Consider the following 22,772-nt stretch of genomic DNA (forward strand, 5'->3'; position numbering starts at 1 on the left):
TTAGATGCACATTTAGAACTTTGAGTTGACGAATGTTGAAAAATATTGCACGCATATATTTTTTATAACAATAGAGGTGAGATTAATATAAGAATATATTTTATGAAAACAATATATATATATATATATATATATATATATATAAAACTTTAGCTGAAAAGTCCACCCAAACATTCATAAATAAGATTGATGCTCAAGTTTCTACGATACTTTGTTGATTAGAGTTTTGTACTTTATAGATGGTGAAACTAGAATTTGTCTAGGATATTAAGTCAATAAATGCTGTATTTGATGCATTTTTTACAATTTTTTTTTTTAAATATATATTTTAAAAAGATATTACTATGTGATACTCATTTCGTTTTTCCATATTTATGTATTTAGAAACTATTTAATTTTGACATTCGATTTTACACTTACTAACTTGACTAGCCGAAACTTTTGGGATATAAAAGCTAATTCTTTTAAAAGACCAAAAAAATAATAATCAAGAAGCTAATTCTTTTATGACTATATTTTTAGTGAGCCGAGTGTCATGAATGATATTGGGCTTGGGCCAAATGAAAGTAGCAGACAAGTTGGGATTGACGTTAGTGGGCTTGAAAAGCCACTAAGCAAAAAAAAAGGATTGAAGAAATCACCACATAGCCTGGAAAGTTACATTTGGGACCCGGGTTGATGGGCTTAGCATGTGAAATGCGAAATGGAGTTCGATTAGTTAAATAGCACGATTCTATAATAGTGCGATATGTTGAATTTTGTAGAAACTTCTCCTCTCTGGTCTCTCTCCCTCGTATGGTTCTCTCTGTGGTTCTATCTCCTCATCTCCTTTCTTTCTGTTCCTATTTCCTTACTTTATGACTATATCCTTTGCATTTCTATTGTAATCAGTTTATTTGGAAGTTTAATCAAGGCATCGTTTTGTTGAGTTCATAACATTACCCCCATTCTCAATGAGAACCTTGTCCTCAAGGTTTAAGGGTGGAATTCCAGTCATTAGGAAGTTAAATTTAGAGCACGAGGTGACAACCAGTTGCTGGATATGATGTACACGCTGCTGCAAAAATGAAGAACTAAATGACTCATCTGTGCTAGTTTAGTAAGAGCATATAAGTCTTGTTGGGTTAGAAATCTTTTTGACGCGAACACTACAATCTTCCCTTGAAGCAGTTGCATTATCAAAATGAATCCTCCAGATGTCAACGCATTAACAAAATCAATAGAAATACCATCACATTCATACATGGGAAATGAATTAACAATATCCTGCTTATTAATTGACTGAAAAGCATGCCAAAAAGATGTCCAACAATTCCCATATAGTAATATCTCAGCAGCTTTGCATAAGCTTGAGTTGCGATTTTCTGACAATTTATTGGTTTTCTGCACGTGTACTGCAACCTCATTTAACAGTGTTATCTGGAAGCCACCAAGAGCTATATGTGAAGGATGAAATCCACACATTTTAGTTCTTGACCACACAATCGTCTCAAAATCAAGTGTGTATTAGTCATGTAATGGTTTAGACTTTGATGATCCCCCAATATTCAGAAGCAATTTAACATAAAAAAGGATAGTCACATGGTGTAATCTTGGTGATGGACCTGTTCTTGTGCAATGGCTTCCTTATAAAGGATTTAACAAGAAGCATATGTATACCATTTAACTTGCCCTCTTTGCATCTGCAACCCCAAGGTATGAAGTAAGGAAATGTGAACCAAGATCATAAGGAAAGTCTAATCCAATATCTACTCCGCTCCATTCACATGACGCTAAAGGAGAGAATCTCAGCAGGAAAAAGGGAAAAATTGATTTATCAAGGTTCCTCACTATGTATTTTTAATTATATCTAAAGTAGGATCCCCTACTATAAGAGGGATGGCTATTATCTCTGTAAGGGGGCATTGAGACATTAAGACACCATAACTCAGATACTGTGCATATGCTCCATATTGAGAGATTATCATTTTGAGCTTTATACACTATTTTCATCTTGCTTACTCATAAACTATCCTCCCTTGAACCTTGTTTGTATTTTCATTCTTGATAGTCAATATTCGATATTTTCGCTTATACGATCTATGCCAAGTTATACCGCGTACCCTTAGAATTACGTATAAATTTAACTCTATTCGTTTTTCGGGTAAACAGTTTAGCGCCCACCGTGGGGCTAAGGATAACGGTGGTTATTTGACACAAATCTGCAAAACACACCATTTTACGCTTGTCGTTGAAAGTGTCTTTGATTTTAGATTAGCAATAACGAACTCTCAATTAATGGCCTTACCTGTCGACAACGAAGTTGGCCTTCAAGGTGAGAACAACAACTTGACACCCAGGGCCGAAAGGCCGCTTGTCGATGCCGTTGGGGCTCGAGTCGAAGTACCATTAGACGTTAATTCGCATGTGGCTATTGAGGCAAATCAATGTTCTGAACCTGAAAATAGCATTCATTGTGGTACTCGATCTGCAGTTCGAGGCACCCATAACGTTGAGGAAAACGGAATCAGCTTGCGTATGATTTTCGAAATATTGCAAGCTCAACAGGTAGCGATAGCTCAGTTGCAGAGTCAAACCTAGATACCGAGCAGACCGGAGCCCAGTCCACCTCGAGAAATCATCCACAGAACGGATCCAGCTATAGTAAGGTCAAATAAGCAAGAATCGGGGACTAATCCCGAAGTTGCTAAGACACTCGAGGAACTCACAAAATGGATCGAAAAAAATGATAAAAAATGGAAATATATAACTCAAGGGTCGATCAGATCCCGAGGGCACCACCAGTGTTGAAAGGGTTGGATTCCAAAAAATTCGTGCAAAATCCTTTTCCCCCGAGTGCAGCTCTAAAACCGATCCCCAAAAAATTCTGCATGCCCGAGATTCCTAAATATAATGGGACGACCGACCCTAACGTACACATCACCTCTTACACGTGTGCCATAAAGGGTAACGATTTAGAAGATGACGAAATCGAAACAGGTCGGTAGTTAAGAACCAAAGGGACATCGACAGGGATCCAAGGTCGAACAGAGATCGATATCAACCATATACCGCAGATCGAAGGAACAATGGTTCAGGACACAATTTCGCCCGGAACAATCGAAGAAGTGATCGAGGACAGAGTTCTCGGGGACTTATGAGCAAAAGTGGTTTTGAAAAGTATGCCGATCCCACAGAGGCACCTCGGTTATCGGAATATAATTTTAGCATCGATGCATAAGGCATTGTAACGGCAATCGAAAGGATCAAAGATACTAGGTGGCCCAGACCCATACAGACCGATCCTTCCCAAAGAAACCCGAATTTGATGTGCAAGTACTATCGCACGCATGGTCACAAGACCGAGGATTGTAGACAATTAAGAGATGAGGTAGCCCGTCTATTCAACGAGGGCCACCTTCGAGAGTTCCTCAGCGATCGAACCAAGAATCATTTCAGAGAAAGGGACGCCAACAGAAAAAATGAACAGGAGGAACCCCAACATGTCATTCATATGATCGTCGGTGGGGTCGACATTTCACAGGGACCCATGTTCAAACACACTAAGGTATAAACTACTAGGGAAAAACGAACCTGAGATTATGTGCCCGAAGGCACTTTGTCATTCAACAACGAAGAAACAGAAGGGATTTCTCAGCCCCACAACGACGCTCTGGTAATTTCTATCTTACTAAATAAAGTTCAAGTTAAGTGTGTTTTAGTGGATCCAGGTAGTTCGACGAATATAATCCGATCAAGGGTCGTGGAACAACTCGGCCTACAGAATCAAATTGTGCCCGCAACTCGGGGTTTTAAACGGCTTCAATATGGCCAGTGAAACAACTAAAGGGGAGATTATTCTACCGGTGAACGTGGCTGGAACAATTCAAGATACCAAGTTCCACGTAATCGAGGGTGATATGAGATACAATGCCCTGCTTGGAAGACCTTGGATCCACAATACGAGGGTAGTCCCTTTGACCCTCCATCAAGTGATGAAATTCCCGACGTCGTATGGTGTAAAACAAATATACGGGGAACAACATGCTGCAAAGAAAATATTTGCGGTCGGTGAGGTAACACCAATATTGACACTATCAACCTCGGAAAGGTCGAGAATCAAAGGAAAAGAGAAAGTCAAATAGCAATCACAGCCATCTGCCTCGACTGAATCGGGGAAGCAGGAGATAGAAGAAGAAGAGGAGGACTTTTTGACCCCTCGAACTTTTATTGTTCCCGAAGATTCCGATGCCACCAAATCAACGGTTGAAGAGTTGGAACAGGTTATATTGATCGAGTACCGGCCCGAGCGAAAGGTAAACCTGGGAACGGGATTAACCCCCGAACTTAGGAAAAGGCTTATTCAATTCCTTATTGATAATATAGATTATTTTTCTTGGTCCCATTTAGACATGACAGGGATCCCACCGGAGATAATAATGCATCGGCTAAGCCTGGACCCCGGGTTCAAACCGGTGAAACAAAAGAGGAGACCCCAGTTCAAGATAAAGCACGCATTTATAAAGGATGAGGTAACTAAATTTCTCAAAATAGGGTCCATTCGGGAGGTGAAATATCCTGAATGGTTAGCCAATGTAGTTGTAGTTCCTAAAAAAGGGAACAAACTTAGAATGCGTGTAGATTATAAGGATTTAAATAAGGCGTGCCCCAAAGATTCTTTTCCACTGCCTAAGATCGATCGCATGATCGATTCCACGGCCGGCCACGAGATCCTTACTTTTCTCGATGTCTATTCCGGGTACAATCAAATGTAAATGAACCCGGAGGACCGAGAAAAGACTTAAGTTTATCACCAAGTATGGAACTTATTGTTATAATGTAATGACCTTCGAGCTAAAAAATGCAGTAGCTACTTATCAATGCCTAGTAAATAAAATGTTCGAAGAACAAATAGGTAAATCAATGAAAGTTTATATTGACGACATGCTAGTTAAGTCCCTGCGCGCAAATGACCATTTGGTTCATTTATAGAAAACATTCGAGATTTTAAGGAAATACAACATGAAGCTCAACCCCGAGAAATGTGCTTTCGGGGTCAGTTTGGGCAAGTTCCTTGGCTTCATGGTATCGAATCGGGGGATCGAGATCAACCCCGATAAAATCAAGGCCATCAAAGACATCACCGTCGTGGACAGTGTAAAGGCCGTGCAGAAGCTAACCGGACGGATAACTGCCTTAGGCCGATTCATTTCGAGGTCGTCGGATCGAAGCCACCGATTTTTCTCTCTACTCAAAAAGAGAACGATTTTGCCTGGACCCCGGAATGCCAACAGGCATTAGAAGAATTGAAGCGATACTTATCGAGCCCACCACTGCTTCACACTCCGAAGGCACATGAGAAACTTTACTTGTACTTGGTAGTATCGGAAATAGCGGTAAGTGGTGTCCTAGTTCAATAAAAACACCAATGTTATGAACTCAACAAAACAATGCCTTGATTAAACTTCCAAATAAACTGATTACAATAGAAATGCAAATGATATAGTCATAAAGTAAGGAAATAGTAACAGAAAGAAAGGAGATGAGGAGATAGAGCCACAGAGAGAAACATACGAGGGACAGAGACCAGAGAGGAGAAGTTTCTACAAAATTCAACCTATCGCACTATCACAGAATCATGCTATTTAACTAACCGAACTCCATTTCGCATTTCACATGCTAAGCCCATCAACCCATGTCCCAAATGTAACTTTCCAGCCTATGTGGTGGTTTCTTCAATCCTTTTCTTTTGCTTAGTGGCTTTTCAAGCCCACTAACGTTAATCCCAACTTGCCTGCTACTTTCATTTGGCCCAAGCCCAATATCATTCATGATACCGAGGGTCTATCGAAAATAACTTTTCTATCTTCACGAGATAGGGGTAAAGTTTGCGTATACACTACTCTCTCCAGATCTTACTTGTGAGATTACACTAGATTTGTTATTGTTATTATTATTTGTAATTGAGTGTAGGAAAGGGAAAATGGGGGAGGGGATTATAAGATGGGGAATCGAACCCTCACCGATAGGTGAAAATCCAGGTAGTCAACCAACATAACTACTAATTCCCCGATTCCTATTATCTCTAGATAATTGTGATAGCAAGAAACTTTTAACCAGGAGATCACAGGTTCGAGCCGTGAAAAGAGTTTCTTGCAGAAATGCAGGGTAAGACTGCGTACAATAGACCTTTGTGGTCCGTCCCTTCCCCGAACTCCATACATAGCGAGAACTTAGTGCACTGGACTGCCTTTAGCTTAAGAAACTTTTGATACTCTTGAATGGCTAGAAAAGGGATGAAGGAAAAGAGCTTTTGCTGGTAAATCGTTGTCGTCGCAGTAAACACAGTACTAAATTGGGGGCAGTAATGATAGTACAATTCAAGCCAAATATTTGGTCTATCTCAAGAGATAACGCAACTAGTAGTTCTAGAAGCGCTCCTTTTCAACTCTACAAATGGCCATACTCCTCTCTCGGACGTAAGCATAGTCAGAATTTAATATTTATGAGTTATGAATTTGTCATTGAACTCATAACATATTTTAATTATTGAGTTCGTAGTTAAATATTTATATATATTTAATGAATTTCTTAAATTCAAATACATTATCTAAATAAAACCTATTGGGTTCGTTAGAACTTGTATCTACATCTCTAGCTTTGCCTCAGCCTTTAGGAAAAGATGTAGAGGTGCGTCCCACTTCTAAAGAATCTCCTAATTGTTCTCGAGCAACTAGAAAGAGGGCACATGCCGAAAACCTTGCATTGCCTTTTTAACTCTCTTTTCAATCTAATACTTCCTCTGTTTCAATTTATGTGAACTTATTTCCTTTTTAGTCCGTGCAAAAAAGAATGACATCTTTCCTTATTTGGAAACAATTTACCTTTATGCAATAATTTATAGCCACACAAAATATATGTGCTTCATTCTACACCACAAGTTCAAAGGTCTTTCTCTCTTTTCTTAAACTCCGTGCCCAGTCAAATGAGTTCACATAAATTGAAACGGAAAGACTATATTATTTTTTCTCTCTCCTGGTTTAAGTAATACACTTTCATCTTTTAGTCTATCCTGAAAAAGGAAGATATACTTTTATAGTTATAAATAGTTTAACTTTTAAATTTTAAGTTTATGCATAATGAGATAATTTACACAAATATTTATGATTTATTAAAGATAACTTGTTTAAAAAAAAATTCGTTTCTAAAACTCCGTTTCTAGTATTTTTGGATTTGACTTTGACCCCAATTTTAGTGGGCCTAATGACATCATACTCTTTCCTTGCATTTTATGTGAAGATACAACTATTTGAGGAGTCAAATAATTTTTCTTTCATACAATTTTTTCATTTTTTAATAATTTAAATTGTTAATTATGTTAATTTGTAGTAGTACTTTTCATATTATTTTTTTAATATGAAAATTTTATTCTAAATTTTCAAAAAATTTATATTCAAATACACATCGAAAATTTTGGTGCTTTGACAATAACGTACTCCCAACCCCTTCATAAATTGGGAGAGATAAGATATGTGTTTATGGTGCCATGCCCCATGTACGTCACACCGCCTCTATATGTCATACTCTCGACCACATATAATATGATGAGATGGTTGAGAATTTTTCGATCTTAATTAGAGTTATTAGGTTTGAGTCTCTAACAATAGAGAATCTCTTTCGATATGTTGCGTATATTCTCCTTAGTCAATCTATTTGAAGCGAATATAAATTAATCAGGTCAAGAGGCTTTCATTAGATGGTTAAATAGAAAGAAAAAATCTATATGAAATGACAATGACACTAATACAATTATATAAACAACGATAAGGCATTTAGAAACCAAAAATAAATATTAAAATACTATTACTAGAATTGAACATCATCCTTTATAATTTAATGTTGATAATTGAACAATTCTTGTGGAGGCTAGGGTTTTTTTTTATTTTTTTATTTAATGACATTAACGATGATCTCTGATGCTTCTCCAAAAGTTATGCTTTAGCACTACTAGCACCTTTTATCTTTTTAAAAATTTTATCAGGTTTAATTTGAAACCAATCCATTTATTAATATTGATTTATGACTCAATACTAAAAATATACTCATCATATTGCATCACCAATCTAGAAGTAAGCCTATATCTCGAAAGCAAATTACTATCTGAATATAAATTTATTACATGGGCTGCAACACATTGGACTAAAAGCACTGCAAATTGCTGTATAAACATTTTAGTGATCAAGTGTTTCTTCCGCTACGATAAGCAATGGCGTACTCAGAATTTTATGCAAGTGTCATGACAATTGAACTAGTACACGAGTTTATATTTGTGGCTTTGAGTTGTAATAACGTTCTACTTTTATTCCAAATTGATATTTAGTTAGTGTTAATTTTCAAGCAATGTTATATATACATAAAAATTTTGAAAAAATATTATATGTCCATACCGATATATATTTCTGTTTCTTATTTTTTATTGTTGAAGTAAAGTTAAACAAGAAGAGGAGAAGACTCTTGGTAAATTGAATTCTTCATCAAGTGTGGGTACTGCAAAGTAAAATTACAAATATTAGATTGAAAGTCTAATCTCCTTATGGGCCTGTAGGCAGGGGCACAACTAGAGTAATCGGTATGAGTTTGGACGAACTCAGTAACTTTTGTTTAGACTCTACATTTATATTAATTTTTATTAAATATGTATAATATTTAATTACGATTCCAGTAACTAAGACAAGTTATGATTTCGATGATAAACTTAAAACCCAAAAACTTCAAATTCTAACTCCACATTTACGGCCGTAGCTTATCATTTGTTCATTGGATCTCTATGATTCCTGCAAAAGAGAGTGGCCCTTTATGACAAGAAAACATTAACCAGACACCCTTGAGAAAAATATTCTAATGCAAATGAAAAATGCACCTCTTTGTTAAAAATGCATGTAATTAAGATCATGACATAGAAACCATGCACCCACTCGTGCAAAAACCTTATAACTTCCGAAAGACTAGCCCAACTCTAATAACAAAATTTCTTAAAATGACATAATTTGCACGTCATCCAATTCTCTGCATATTTTTCACCAACATCCATAGTAAATTAATCTTTATAGGTTCAATCATTAAGGTTCTGTTCACTAGACGCATTGTATTTTTAAAAATCTAAGTTCAAAATTTAAGCATTGTTAAGATTTTAATGATTTTGACACGTATATATATATATATATTTATGTCCCGTATCGGAAATGTTGGATTCAGTTGGACCAATTGAATTTAGTGGCGGATCCAACGTACAACATATTGATACACGTACAGGAACACAATATGTTTTGTCAAAATCTTGTATATGTATTAAAAAGTTCACTAAAAATTCTATAAATACGTGAATGTGAACCCAGTTTTTATTATATATTAACTTGAGATCGCTGTAGCAACTCATAAATTTTATATTCTGGATCTGCCTTTGATTGAACGCATATTTCAGACTCCATCTGCCTCCACTAGCAATGCATGTTGCTTGGATCCTCTATAGACGTCGCTACACTCGTGTCGGATCCTTAAAAATGCTTAACTTTTGAAGGATCCGATACGCACCCGGCGATCCGAGCAACACACATATCAGTCAACCCCATATGCACAAACACATAGTGAGAGAGAGTTGACCGGGCGTCTTGTGGGTGAGCTACCGGCCAATGTCTCACACGCCCAATAGCGTTAAATTCTTTAATCCTATCATGCACATTTGATGCATGGCTTTCTAACATTACCCTCTATATATACATTTCTCTATTTGTTTACACCTTACAAGCACCAAATAAAAACCGTTTTCTCATTCCATTTTTTTTTTTAAAGCACACTAAAGAAAGTAAAAAGAAAGAAATTTCAACCTAATTACAGGAAAATTTTACTTGCAAATTTTACAACTTTGAGATGGGCAGAATTCCATGTTGTGAAAAAGATAATGTCAAGAGAGGGCAATGGACTCCTGAGGAAGATCACAAGCTTTCATCTTACATAGCTCAACATGGAACTCGTAACTGGCGTTTAATTCCTAAGCACGCTGGTACGTCGATCTTTACATAAATAGCCGGTCAGATTCACAATTTACTCTTCCTAGCTGGTATACATAAATCATACATGGCTATATTTATACATATGCCGGCTATTTTCAGTTTAAGCAGTTGAGCGAGCAGCTATTTAAATTAATTCATAAAAAAATGCTTAGAAGGATATATGGTGCAAATTGCTTTTCTATTAAACAGGTTTGCAGAGATGTGGAAAGAGTTGCAGATTAAGATGGACAAATTACCTCAGGCCTGATCTCAAACATGGACAGTTTTCAGAGGCAGAAGAGCAGACCATTGTCACACTTCACTCTGTTCTTGGCAATAGGTAAAAACTTTAATAATTTAGCTTCTAGGAATTTCCCCTTAATGTTTTTGCCTCATATTGGATAGCAAGGATCAAAAGACAATCTAGTGCACTAAGCTCCTGTTATATACACGGGGTTTTGGTAAGGGTCAGACCATATTTGGTCTAATATATACAACTTTACCTTCCATTTCGGCGAGAGATTTTCTTTATAATTTGAACTCATGACCTCTTGGTCACACAAAAAATAACTTTTACGGTTGTGCCAAAGCTCCCTTCCAAAACATAAGAGGAAATATTGTACAGCCAGTTTCAGTGATTGAGGTGTAATCAGTGAGATATCAAGGACCTATTACCATATTTCCAATTACCCATAATTTCACAATTTCTTCCAATTCAGCTTTCGTGCCTTCCAATATGAGTAGCATCAATTAGACTCTATTTATCAAACTGATTCATATGGTTACTCAGTCAATGAAGGAGGCAGTATTTTTAGCGAGGGAGTTCAACATCTACTATATATATATACTTTTTCAGAGTAGTCTGAGGCACAAGATATCCCACGTTCATGCAGGGTCCAGGGAAGGGCCGCACCCCAACCCAAGAGGTGTGATTTAGACAACCTACACTAATATAAGCATTAGTGCAGGGTCCAGCGAAGGGCCGTACCCCAGGAGTGTGACATAGACGGTCTACCCTAATGCAACCATTAGTGACTTTTTACGGCTCGAACCCGTGACCTATAGGTCAAACAATTTTACCGTTGCTCCAAAGCTCCCTTTCAACATCTACTTAATATACATTAAAAGAATAAATTAACCTTTATTATACAATGTGATTTTTCGGCCCTTCCGTCCCTCCAGCTCCGCCCCTGACTCAATGCTTGTCCAACTTTTTTCCAAACAGATGGTCAGTGATTGCTGCTCAGTTGCCTGGCCGCACAGACAATGATGTCAAGAACCATTGGAACACAAAGCTGAAAAAGAAGTTATCTGGAATGGGAATTGATCCAGTAACTCACAAGCCATTTTCTCACTTGATAAGTGAAATTGCTAACACATTATCTCCACCACAAGTTCCTCATTTAGCTGAAGCAGCACTAGGATGTTTCAAAGATGAAATGCTCCATCTTTTGACCAAAAAACGTATCGGTTTTCAGTTTCAGTTTCAGCAATTTGGAATGGCAAGTACTGCTACAACAGCCCCAAATAATGGACCAAGTACTAGTGTCAAACATGAAGATAACAAAGATGAAACTATTGAGAAAATTAAGTATGGATTATCAAGGGCAATTAAAGAACCTGACATGTTAAATCCTATCAAGAATTGGGACACTACTAATTTTCCAGTATCTGAAAATGGTGGATTTAACTATAATTTTGCTTCTTTACTTAATGAAGGAGAGGGTTCACCTTGGAACCAAAGTTTGTGTAGTGGAAGTACATGCACAGCAGGAGGAGAATTACAGCAACACAAGAGAATTAGCAATGAGAATTGTGGGGAAAATTCTGAGGGTGGAAAAGAAATTGTAACAAGAAATGGATCAACAACTGTGTTCAATTCTGATTGTGTTCTTTGGGACATATCATCTGATGATTTGATGAATCCTATGGTTTGAAAAGATTGTTTTAATAGTACTTGAAATTCATTGCTAGAAGGTATGAATGTCACACAATAAAGAGAGAATCTAAATGAATCTCATTCTTGAATGATCATAATGATAATTTGTCAAATATTTTATTGCTCCCCGTTATATTTTATATGACGCTCTTTCTTTAGTAGTCTGTATTGAAATGAATGACGCACACTCATATATATATATATATATATATATATATATATATATATATATATATATATATATATATATATATATAGTCCAAATATGTCCTTGTACTATACGAAATTGAGCATATTTGCCCTTCGTTAATACTTTAGCTCAAGAATGTCCTTACCGTCACATAATTGGTCCATATATGCCCTTAAAGTCACACAGTTAGCTCATATATGCCCTTTTCGAACGGAATCCACCCAAAATTAATTAGCTCTTTCGTTAATTGTATTAAAAATGGATTACAAATACTATTTCCTTTTTATTAGTATTTTTTTCTTTATCTTTCTCTTTTCTTTCTTCTTTTTTCTTTTCTTCTCTTTTTTTTCCTTTTTTTTACTCCCTTATCCGATTTCTTCCATTGCTGATGTCTTCTCCATTTTCGTCACCAATTTTGCTTGACAAAACTCATAAATTCCTATCTACCATTGTAGTTGTCGCTGAGCGTGAGCTTTTTAAGCCAACAGATGTGCTTTGTAAGAGGAAAAATGCGGTTCATCCAATTCCTATTTTTGAAAAGGGTAAGCTACAGATCCGTACTGACCATTAATATTTCTTTTCTTATTAATGTTCAAGTAAAATTGGTTACGAAAATGGAGAAGACATCACCAATGGATGAAATACGATAAGCGAGAAAGAAAAAGGAAAAAAAAGAGAAGAAAAGAAAAAAGAAGAAAGAAAAGAGAAAGGTAAAGAAAAAAGTACTAATAAAAAGGAAATATTGTTTGTAATACACTTTAATACAAGTAACGAAAGAGTTAATTAGTTTGGATGGATTCCCTTTCGAAAAGGGCATATATGGGCCAACTGTGTGACTCTAGTATATATAGAGAGAGAGAGAAAGAGAGATAGATAGCAGTACTACCCCTCCAAACCCCACTTGGGGGTTACACTAAATTTGTTATTATAATCATACCATGTTATTGTAATCATAAAACATTTATGAATTGTTCAAGATACCTCAAGCTCTAAGGATATTTTTGATATATAACAAAAATAATTTATTTTTTTTCTTAAACTTCGTGTTAGTCCTTCTATCTCGAGCTAAGCATAATACATATGTCATATGATGAGGAGAATTAATGGTGTATAAGCTAGAATCTTTAACTAGTCTTCCGAGACTTAAAGGGGTAGTTTGGTAGGATGTATTAGGTAAAATAATACATATACTAGTTTTAGTATTATTAATCCCTTGTTTAGTAGTATGTTTCAACCTATATATAACTAATTCAAATATTAGTTATACATCCTATTCAGTATCATTCTTATACATAGTAACCATGACATTAGTATTACCATATTTTTAATACATGAATAAGCATGTATAAAGACAGAACTGTCCTTTCAAAACCTTTAATACACCAAACCAAACAGTCGATAAGAAATAATTCCAAAATAACTACTCTCAACATTACTAATACACCGTGTTAATATCATTCTTATACACACTACCAAACGACCCCTAATAGCAAAAGAAGCATACATAATATCTAGGGGTGTACAAACCAAACCGATAACCCGCACCAACCCGAAAATCTGAGTCAACCCGAAAAAAAAACCCGACTAGTAGTTTGGTTTGACTTGGTTTGGTATTGAAAAATAAAACCCGACCATAATAGAGTTGGTTTGGTATTAACTAAAAAAAGTCAAACCGAAACCAAATCAACGCGACATTACATGTATACATATTTTTTATATTAGATAGATAAAAATATTTATTAGAATGTAAGTTATAAATATTTTTTAATTTTTTTTATAATTTTTGTATTTAGCATAATATTTTAAGTTGGTTTTATAGCCCATATAAATATTTGTTTTTGTCTGGCCCATAAAAGAATAATCGAGCCCAAACCAAAACCTAGTCCTAAAGCAAAACTAGATTAGTCCTAAAGCTGTTCTAAAATACTTAAACAATTGAAATCATTTTGTCTCTTCTCCAAAAGCAAGAAACCCTATCGTTCCATTCCAAAACCCCCCAATTAGCTCAAACCCTATCAACTCTCTTTTGCTCTCATCGGTAAGGCTCTTCCCTTTCTCATTTTATATATTTTCTTTTAGCTGCATACATTCGCCTTGCTTTTTCCCAATTAACTAAGATTTTTTTTTTTCCGATTAGCGAGTTTTTTTTGCAAATCTGTTGTATTCCTCCCTATTATAGAATTCATTTGTTTATTTTGTTTCTCTTAGATGATTAACATGAGTAATTAACTTTTACTTAAAAAGATATTGAATTTTTTTTACTTATATTTTCAAATATTTGGTTAAATAATATGGACTATGTAAAATTAAGAGTGATGTATTTCCTACATTATTTCTTACATTGATGTATTTTCAAGGAATATAAGTTTGAAGACATGTTAGAGGAAGTCCAGAAAATTGAGCAAGTTGAAGAAGGTAATAATTTATATTCAATTGTTAATGAGTATAGTTATTTTTTTATATTATTTAATATTAAATATGTTAATTATTTCTTTTCTTTCGGAATATGCAGACTCGCCTTTGAGGATTGATTAGAGGGATAGTTAACTACAATTTGCTTCATGATTATTTTTGAAATCTTTACTACTTTAAGGTAATTAATTAAAAGAAACTTGGTGCATGGTTTTTAATCGATTAAGAAGCTTTTGTATTACATTGTTTCCTTAAGGTTCAGTTGATTTGACAGTTGGAAAAATTAAATTTTTTACAATACTTAAAGTAATTGATTTGTCCATGATACTCCAACCTGCTCTTTCTAATTATTTATCTAAGGTTCAATTGAAGTTGGACATGTCAATTGCTTTAAGCTTTTATTAGCATTTTAGTGTAAAGTGAAAAATAATTTATAAAGTAGAGACCTTTATAAAGTGGAACCATACAACCTATTGACTAGCATAGTTGAGGTAAATGCTAAAAAATAAAAACATGGTTGTTATTGATAAAATTGTATTTAGGACTATAGAAATATTTGGAGCACAAGTTTATCGGAAAAAAAACCCGAGAAACCCGAGAAAACCCGATATTGAAAAACCCGACTTTTGTTGGTTTGGTTTGGTTTGGTCTATAGATTTAAAAATCCGATACAATTAGTTTGGTTTGGTAATTGTAAAATCCGAACCAACCGGACCTATGTACACCCCTAATAACATCTATAGACTATAGGTATAACATTGATAGAAAGCTGGTGGAACAAATATGATAACATCATACCAACAATGCATCATATGCTCATTTTACATGTTCTTTTATAATATGGTTAAGTAGAAATTCCACATCACTAACCCCCCCCCCCCCCCTCCCCCACACACACACACACAAATTATATGCTAATGGAGAACTACGTCACTAGGTGTAAATATATGATAACTATATATACAATTTAGTTATCATCTCAGTAGAGAATTTTGAGTTATTATCTCTTGATATCATAGAGAACATGTACTTTCCATGGAATTATTTTGAATAAATAACAAAAATCTTTCTTATTTTCTTTAACTTTGTGCCATGTAAACATTTCCCCATACAATAAAATGGATGGAATTATTTTGAATATATAACAAAATTCTTTCTTATATTCTTAAACTTTGTGCTAGGTAAACATTTCCCCATACAATGAAATGGATGGAATTATTTTGTATATTTGTTCTATTTTCCATTATTTTGTATATTTGTTCTATCTCGTACGAAGCATAATATGCATGTCATATGATGAGGAGAATTAATACTATATCAACTAGAATTTTTAACTAATCACCCAAGACTTTAATAGCGAAAAAAGTATACATAACATCTGTATATATATAGGTATAACACTGATAGAAAGCTGATAGAACAAAGCTGATAACAACAAACAATAATGCATGATAATTATTCCCTGTGTCTCAATTTACATAGCACATTTAAGATTTCGAGAGTCAAATTTTTTTAATTGACTTTAAATTCGTACATAAAATATTTAAATTTTTTTAAATAAAATTTACATATTTAAAAACTACGTAAAATTTAAAAGACACACGAAAAAATCGTGGCTAAAGAAAAACTCGTTTGACTCTCGAAATCTGAATACTGCCACAAAAATTGAAACGGAGGGAGTACTTGTTTTTACATGTTCCTTTATAAGTAGAAATTTAAGAAAATTTCAAAATGATCTGTATTGATGGTTTCTCTGCAATTGCTGCCATTTACCCTTATAAGATGCTACTCCCTCCGTTTCAATTTAGATGAAGTAGTTTGACTCAGCACGAAGTTTAAGAGAAAAAAAGACTTTTGAAACTTGTGATCTTAAAAGTTTAAGGGGTAAATGCTTTGTGAGGCCATGACATTTTTGTGGTTATAAAAATTTCTCATTAAGGGTAAAATAAGTAAAATGAAAGTTTAAAATTGAGCTATTTCCAAATTTAGAAATGTGTCAACGGAGGCAGTACTTATTATAATAGGATACCTGCAGTAGTACTTTCTGCACTATCTTGTGCGCGGAAAAAACTTACCTACACCCGATATCTGACTATCCGCTTAACCTTTCAATTAGTAGAATTGTGCATTTTTGGTCTCTATTAACAAATTCACCACCACCACCACCACCCTACCCCTACCCGAGAAGGTAGAATGACGGTTTCCGATAAACCCAGGCTCAAGGACGGATAAAAAACAACAAGCAGAAACAACAGTATTATAATAAGAAACCAAAGCGAATATTAACAAATTCACCAAAACTTGATATAATTGGAGAAACCAAAAGCATACATTTTGCTAAATGAAGGTTATGCACTTATATCTGATAATATATGGCAGAGATCACAACTGGAATGCCAAATCACAAACAATTTCTTAAATGTGAATACAAACACCCTAAGCTCACAGTCCTGAAAATTTGTGCTTGCTAATCCAGGAAAATCAAGCATTTTGTCACCTAGTTGTAGTTTAATCAACAACAACAACCTAGTGAAATTCCATAAGTGGGGTCTGAAAAGGGTAGCGTGTACACATACCTTACCCCTACCTTGTGAGGGTAGAGAGGCTGTTTACAATAGACCCTCGGCTCAAGGAAAGATGCAAAAGGAAATAGTAACACAAGCAGTAACTAGTTGTAGTTCAATCAGCAAACTTAATCCTACAAAATGGATAAATCAAAGTTAAAGCTGCTTCCGCAACACAACACTATTCGCATACTAGTACTAGGGAGTCGAGGCTTCATTTACACGAGTGATCATAAAAGTATCGACATACTCCCACTGCTACAACTAGTTTATTGCAAAAGTTAAGGAAACTCGGGTTCATGCCTTCATGGTCATTGTGAAGCTTCATTCTTGCTCTTCCTGTATAAATAAAAATTAAGTTGAAATCTTACTCTTCTCCCTCTTCATCCTCATTATCCTCGATCCCTACCCAATGAGTAAAAGCAAAAAGGAATTCTTTGAAGTTCACCATTCCATTTTTGTCCCAGTCCATTTCCTCTACAAAACAAAAAGACAGGGCTTTACAAACTGCAATATATGAGCGAGTAAATGTATAGAGTATTACCTAAACTCTACCGACTGCATATAATAAAGCCTATAAAACATAGAAATATTATCATTTCTTTTCTTCGAACTTGATTTGGTTTCCTCATCAAGTCCCTCTGAGCGCAAATATCGCATTTCAATGTTCACATATATATTGACCAATCAAAATGCTAGCAAGGCACACGAATAGATGGGATTGGTTGTGTGTTCTGAGCAGCTCATTGTGACTCAGACAAGTATTGAACAAGTTCTCTTTGATTGCACGCTTACGAATCAATCGACTTAAAAGAAACATGTGGTTGCACGCCACTAGTGATTGGACTTATAGATGATATCACCACATACTTATATAAAAATCGAGTCTCTACCTACGTATATGAGAGAGCGGGAGAGAGCCAAAGAGAGAACTTACCAAATCTTCTCATTGCTATTCGACCAGAAGACCTTTCTCCTGATGTTGTTTCATTAATTGCTTGAATCATCTCATTCCTGCTTACGTGACCATCCTTGTTCTTGTCCAAAAACACAAAAGCATCAACAAGAGTTTCAAATGTTACCTCCAGATTTGGTAGTCCCATCCGTGATTTCTGTATTTGATCAAGGAAAAAACAACTCTGCTGGTGGGGTCAGGGGTCTGACCGATTAGAAATGTAATTCCTCATGGAGGGCTACAGACTGCTCAGAAGATGGAATCCATCTACGGGAACATGTAAGCAGATAATTGGTCTTTGAAAAGCACCGTGTCGCTTGAAAAAAGGATAAAGATCCCTCCCAACTACCCCAAATGAAAATAAGAGAGTTTTTCCTATCCTTTCTTTAAAAGCATTAATTAAGTTATGAATTCTCATGCAACTATATAAAAGTAAGAGATATACATTATTATCCACGAGAAGTTGATGAAACGGTTCGATTGAACCTAGTAACTTTATTGCAAACTCTATATTTGTATAAAGAAACTCACTAAATATGTACAAAAATCAAAATTCAGAACTCAGTCACTAACACATGTTGCTGTTATCCTAGAATTGAGAACCCATAAAGTTCAAATTATGTCTCCGCCTCCGGTAAGAGACAATTATATTTGGCACTTCTGACACCAAAGCAAAGTGAACTACCAAACACTTAGGATTTTCCAAACATCAGAATATTGATTAAACAATCACATTCTCCTGGAATAGTCAACAACGACAACTATGCCTCAATCCTAAACAACTTGGGTTCGGCTATATGAGTCCTCACACACCACGTTCCCCATTTAAATTCATCTCCGGTCATAAAATGGATGGAATAAACAAATTACCGATTTTCTTTAATCAGATTCCAGGACACCTGAAATGGAGAAGAAATGAAATTTAACAAATATATAGAGGTGAACAGGATACAGCATGCAGAGCAGTAGGATCATCCTTCAAAAGATAGACAAGACAAAGAAGAACGATGAATTCGCTGAATTCTATTCCCATATCTTCATTAATATCACACGCTTCAAAGAGATCACTGATTTCTTCATCGGTAAAATTAATCTCCAGTTTACCGAAAGCATGTTTCAACTCCTGTGGGTCTATTGCTCCATTACTGTCTTCATCTACAAACAAAAGAAGACAACTCTTCTCAGATTCTTAGAGTTGTTCATTCTATCTTCCTTGTACAAGAGGAGCGATTTGTAAATTTAATAAAACGACAAAGGATATGCAGCCAACCTACCAAATTCCTGGAATATAACTTTGCATTTTCTCAGGTTCTCGTCGATTTTGGGAAATTTTAGGACTATGCTATCAAATGATTTTATCGAACTTCCTTCAGTTTCCCTCCGCTGCATTGCTTCGGTTATTTTGGCCTCGAGTTTTGTCTCCGGGACAGAAGCCCGGGGAGATTCATTCTTACCCAATACACCTCCCATTATACGTCGAAAGTGGGAGAGCTAAACTTCTGCTCCAATTTGCTCCAATCTATAAGTAAGATTTAAACATGACTTATTAGTTGAAAGAATCAAAGAAATAAGGCAAAAAGGTGCTCGTATCGTTATGCCTACTAGAATAAAATCATATAAACACTCTATTCATATAACTGATTCAAACTACTTCGGGTTGGGGTATAATTGATTGATTCATTGATACAGAAATTTCAACAAACATTTGGTATGACTATGTAATTGTTGAACAAGCACGTAACACCAATAACCAAAAACGATTGACTTTAAGTTCTATGGATGGATGGCGTAAAAAATATTTACCCACTTAAAAGATAATTGCAGATAAATCTATTTAATAAAATTGATAAGTAACCTAGAATAAATGTTAATTGCAGATAACTGTATTAAATAAAGTTGATCGGTAGCCTAGAATAAATTACACTGATGGAGTAAAAATTTCATATATCAATGTAAATAACTTAAATCCAAAATGATTTATGTAGAAATCTTTAAAAATTAAACTAAGGAATTGCATATTATTTTGAGTTCCAACAATAAGCATATACATCAATAAAAAAATATTGATGGTTAATGACAGGAAAAGAGGTAGCAAAGCTATGTTGGAAAACCATAAGTTCCAAAGTTCAGTTCATATTATGTTCCCTTTATCTTCTGAATAAAATTGAATCTTAAAACACCCAAGATCATAGTATGACAATAGCCTCAAAACAAAGTGAAAAGATTTCATTTTTATTAGAAAAAAGATATTGCTATTCCTTCTTTTTCTTTTCTTTTTCTACTTCTTTGAGGGAAAAAAAGTTGGGAGATTCCAAATTCTCTCTCTTTTTTCCCTCTGTTTCCTAAGATGAAACCTTTGCAAATAAGACATGATATAACAAGAAAAACAAAACCAAAAAACAGAAACTTTTAAGGATGAGAGTCTTACCTTAGATTCTGCTAACTGAAAAGACAAAAGCCCTCTTCTGTCTTCTTGTAAGCTGAAACAAAAAACAACAATCAAAAGTGACAAGCACAAAATGTTGTGCTGATTACAAAACAAAAATGAAAGCTTTTTTTTTTTTTAGCTTTTTCTACTGGAAGAAAAAAAAAAGTGAATTCAGATCACCAAATAAATGATGTTTTAAGGAAAATCTTGAAAATTAATGGAACTCTTGTGGGTGGGGTGGTGAAGGGGTACGTGGGGTTCAGCTGAAGCTTTTTATTTTAGTACAAATACAAAATTGTAGGTCTCGTGTGGGTGGGTTTGAGTGGAAGATCTCAAACTCCTAGATTTGCGCATCACCCGCCACGTACCCTCCCTTTCTTCTTTCTCTTATTTCATGCACTCTAGAAGGAAAAAATGTTCAAATTCGTCTATAAATTATCCAATTCATTCTTCATTATCTTTTTATAGTTTATTCCTACTTTTATCACAAGCAAATTATTTTGGATTTATTTTTATTATTAAATAAATAAGCTCAAAAGTGAGATAAAGGACTTCATATGTTTAGTTTTTTTGAAAAGATAACAACAAAAGTAAATTCCTACGAACGATTGTTGGATCCATGCTCATTTCGTCCGGACAAAGGTCCAATGGCATAATCTTTTTCTCTCATGATTTTCATTTCTATTCGAAATTATATTCGATTTTTATTCCTATTTAGAATTGGTTTTGGCTTTAAGAGAAAGCATCACTCATTATCTATAAATGGGACAATCTTGGAGAATTGTTCTATGCTCGTTGGTATAAGTCTTTGAAAGACTTAGCACATAAGAGTGATTTTTGAGAGAACTTTCATCAAGAGAAAGAGAAGAAAAAGTGTTTGTTTTGCTGCAGTTTTTTGTTCCAGCCAGCCAGCTTCAAATCACATTTTTTGATTCATTAACCGTTAGATCGGGCTGAAATTTCGAGTGAGTATTCGTAACATCTTGCTCTTTGATTTGAACGATGAAGATCGGATTTGGAGTGTCGTAGCATCCGATTTCGAGCTCCAAACAACAACTTTATTTTGTGACTTCTCCTCCTTTTTCAAATGATTTGTTGTTGCTCTTGTTGCTATTATTGTTCCATATTTGGCACTTGTTGTGTAGTCAATTTGGAGAACTTTTGTAACACTCTTATTGTTATAGTGGAAGTTTTTGAATCTTTGTGATCCCGTGATTTTTACCTTCGATTTGAAGGGTTTTTCACGTTAAAATTTGGTGTTTTTTATCTTCTTTATTTTTTGGTTTGCCTCTTCCTTGATATAACAGTGAAATCTCGGATGGGTAGTGTGTACGCAGACCTTATCCCTACACTGAGAGGACAAAGAAGTTATTTCCGATAGACCCTCGACTAAAGACAAGATAAAAAAAGCAGTGGCAACAGTTAAACGCTCGACTACTAGTTAATCTTTCACCCTAATTCTCGACGTCCCAACCCTGCTATCAAGGGTCATGTCCTTAGTAAGTTTCAATTGCGTCATATCATGTCTAATCACCTCTCCTCAATACTTATTTGATTTACCTCTATCCCTCCTCGTACCCACCAAGGTCAACCTCTCACACCTCCTATATTTTATTTTATTGTTTTGAAAAAAGATCTAAATTTTCTCCTCAACCTCTTAACTATGGTTTAAAATTATTATTAGGTTAGAGCTTAGCTAGGAATCTAGGGAAAAGTCTCAGATTGTTTTCGCGGTAACAATATTAGACCAAAAGTTGATGGAGGACAAAATTACTTAATTTCAAAGGGTGACTGGGGCCAATTGGAAACTTTTTCCCTATTAGAATGTCCTGCCTTAATTAAATGATCTACTGTCATTTTCTTAATTGATATTTTGAAAATTTGATTTTAGATTCATTCTTATTCTTAGTTATATTCAATCATAAATCTCCATGTTATATTATTCATGTTTCAAATGTTCAGCTCATGACATGGGAAAGATGTTAGTTCATTAATTGAAGCAAAATAATGTTTAATTCTTTATAATTTCCTTTATTGTTATATAATCGAAGCAAAACAAGTCTAATAATACTCAAATAATAAGCTACCTTGTTTAATTCTAAGCTAGATACCCCTTGTATTTCCATTACGTAATAGGTGGCTCCTCCTAATTTGTCCTAATAATAAATCATGGTTTCTTTATTTAGTTTAAAGTTTATTGCTCCTATTAATATTAAAATAAGATGCCACTAATTATGGAACAGAAAGAAAAACTTA

The 22,772-nt window shown here is 34.8% G+C and overlaps 2 protein-coding genes across 3 annotated transcripts; one reads left to right on the forward strand and one right to left on the reverse strand.

Moving 5' to 3' along the window:
• The first annotated feature begins 9,796 nt into the window (after window positions 1-9,796).
• LOC104097187 (transcription factor MYB80) lies at window positions 9,797-12,037 on the forward strand. Its single transcript, XM_009603721.4, has 3 exons — window positions 9,797-10,039; window positions 10,239-10,368; window positions 11,254-12,037. The coding sequence occupies exons 1-3, from the start codon at window positions 9,907-9,909 to the stop codon at window positions 11,963-11,965; spliced, it is 975 nt and encodes a 324-aa protein (XP_009602016.1). The 5' UTR covers window positions 9,797-9,906; the 3' UTR covers window positions 11,966-12,037.
• A 5,204-nt stretch (window positions 12,038-17,241) lies between these two features.
• On the reverse strand, window positions 17,242-20,813 carry LOC104102246 (probable calcium-binding protein CML21). 2 transcript variants are annotated; one of them, XM_009609913.4, is made up of 6 exons: window positions 20,697-20,813; window positions 20,517-20,568; window positions 19,363-19,607; window positions 19,041-19,243; window positions 18,071-18,245; window positions 17,242-17,610 (listed from the first exon to the last, which is right to left on the reverse strand). In XM_009609913.4, the coding sequence occupies exons 3-6, from the start codon at window positions 19,556-19,558 to the stop codon at window positions 17,501-17,503; spliced, it is 684 nt and encodes a 227-aa protein (XP_009608208.1). In that variant the 5' UTR covers window positions 19,559-19,607; window positions 20,517-20,568; window positions 20,697-20,813; the 3' UTR covers window positions 17,242-17,500. The 2 variants fall into 2 exon arrangements, with proteins under 2 accessions (XP_009608208.1, XP_070038128.1); XM_070182027.1 differs by having other exon boundaries at window positions 20,517-20,759.
• Window positions 20,814-22,772: the final 1,959 nt, after the last annotated feature.

This window comes from Nicotiana tomentosiformis, chromosome 8 (assembly GCF_000390325.3).
Source record: "Nicotiana tomentosiformis chromosome 8, ASM39032v3, whole genome shotgun sequence".
Taxonomy (NCBI): domain Eukaryota; kingdom Viridiplantae; phylum Streptophyta; class Magnoliopsida; order Solanales; family Solanaceae; genus Nicotiana; species Nicotiana tomentosiformis.